This window comes from Aplysia californica, unplaced genomic scaffold, assembly GCF_000002075.1.
Source record: "Aplysia californica isolate F4 #8 unplaced genomic scaffold, AplCal3.0 scaffold01681, whole genome shotgun sequence".
Taxonomy (NCBI): Eukaryota; Metazoa; Mollusca; class Gastropoda; order Aplysiida; family Aplysiidae; genus Aplysia; species Aplysia californica.
Genome location: NW_004798951.1, coordinates 34,452 through 35,511, shown reverse-complemented (window position 1 = coordinate 35,511; position 1,060 = coordinate 34,452). Strand labels below are relative to the sequence as shown.

At 54.2% G+C, this 1,060-nt stretch overlaps 1 protein-coding gene across 1 annotated transcript in view; it reads left to right on the top strand.

The window, feature by feature from the left end:
- LOC101848172 (5-phosphohydroxy-L-lysine phospho-lyase) overlaps positions 1 to 442 on the top strand; it is a gene marked incomplete at its 5' end in the record, with an annotated part of 10,208 nt that extends 9,766 nt beyond the window's left edge. Inside the window, 1 exon segment of the mRNA XM_005113176.3 lies at positions 5 to 442. Coding sequence (XP_005113233.2) covers positions 5 to 356 — 352 coding nt within the window.
- Between the last annotated feature and the right edge of the window lie 618 nt (positions 443 to 1,060).

Sequence of the window (1,060 nt, the reverse complement as noted above, 5' to 3'; positions counted from 1 at the left end):
CCAGGATGAAGGAAGAGAAGATCTTGGTGAGTCGCGACGGGCCGGAGGAGAACGTGATCAAGTTCAAGCCTCCGATGTGCTTCACTGTGGACAACACGCGCACCCTCGTCTCTACGCTAGACCGCGTCCTCGCTGAACTGGCCAACGGGTCGAAGCCAGGTGCTAACGGCACCACGGCTCCTGGCTCCAAGGTCACAGGGGTCAAGGACAGACCTGTGGGGAGCAAAGACGATGATGATGAGTTGTGTGGGGAGCCAGAGGCGAAGAAAAGCCGGGTGAAAGTGAAGGTCGCGGATTCTCCGAGTGGGGAGCAGGTGGGAGGGACGGGCTCCTCTCCTCTCAAAGTGGTGGGATAAACTGGGGGGATAAACTGGGGGGATAGAGGGTGGGATAAGTTGGGGGATAGAGGGGGGATAAACGGGGGGATAGAGGATGGGATAAACTGGGGGGATAGAGAGTGGGATAAACTGGGGGGATAAACCGGGGGGATAAGTTGGGGGATAAACGGGGGGATAGAGGATGGGATAAACTGGGGCGATAGAGGGTGGGATAAACGGGGGGATAAGTTGGGGGATAAACTGGGGGGATAGAGGATGGGATAAACTGGGGGGATAAACCGGGGGGATAGAGGGTGGGATAAACTGGGGGGATAAACCGGGGGGATAAGTTGGGGGATAGAGGGGGGGGATAAACCGGGGGGATAAATTTGGGGATAGAGGGTGGGATAAACTGGGGGATAGAAGGTGAGATAACTGGGAGTTTTGGAGCAAGTTTTTTGTTTGCATTGAGTCAAATCTTTCCTTGCTTTAGAACGAATGCTTTGTTTGTGGTGTCTGATGGGATGACTTGTTTCCCACTGTGTGGGGTAGTTGGGGATGTCCCATTGTGTGGGATAGTTGGGGATGTCCCATTGTGTGGGGTAGTTGGGAATGTCCCACTGTGTGGGGTAGTTGGGAATGTCCCATTGTGTGGGGTAGTTGGGAATGTCCCATTGTATGGGGTAGTTGGGAATGTCCCATTGTGTGGGATAGTTGGGGATGTCCCATTGTGTGGGATAGTT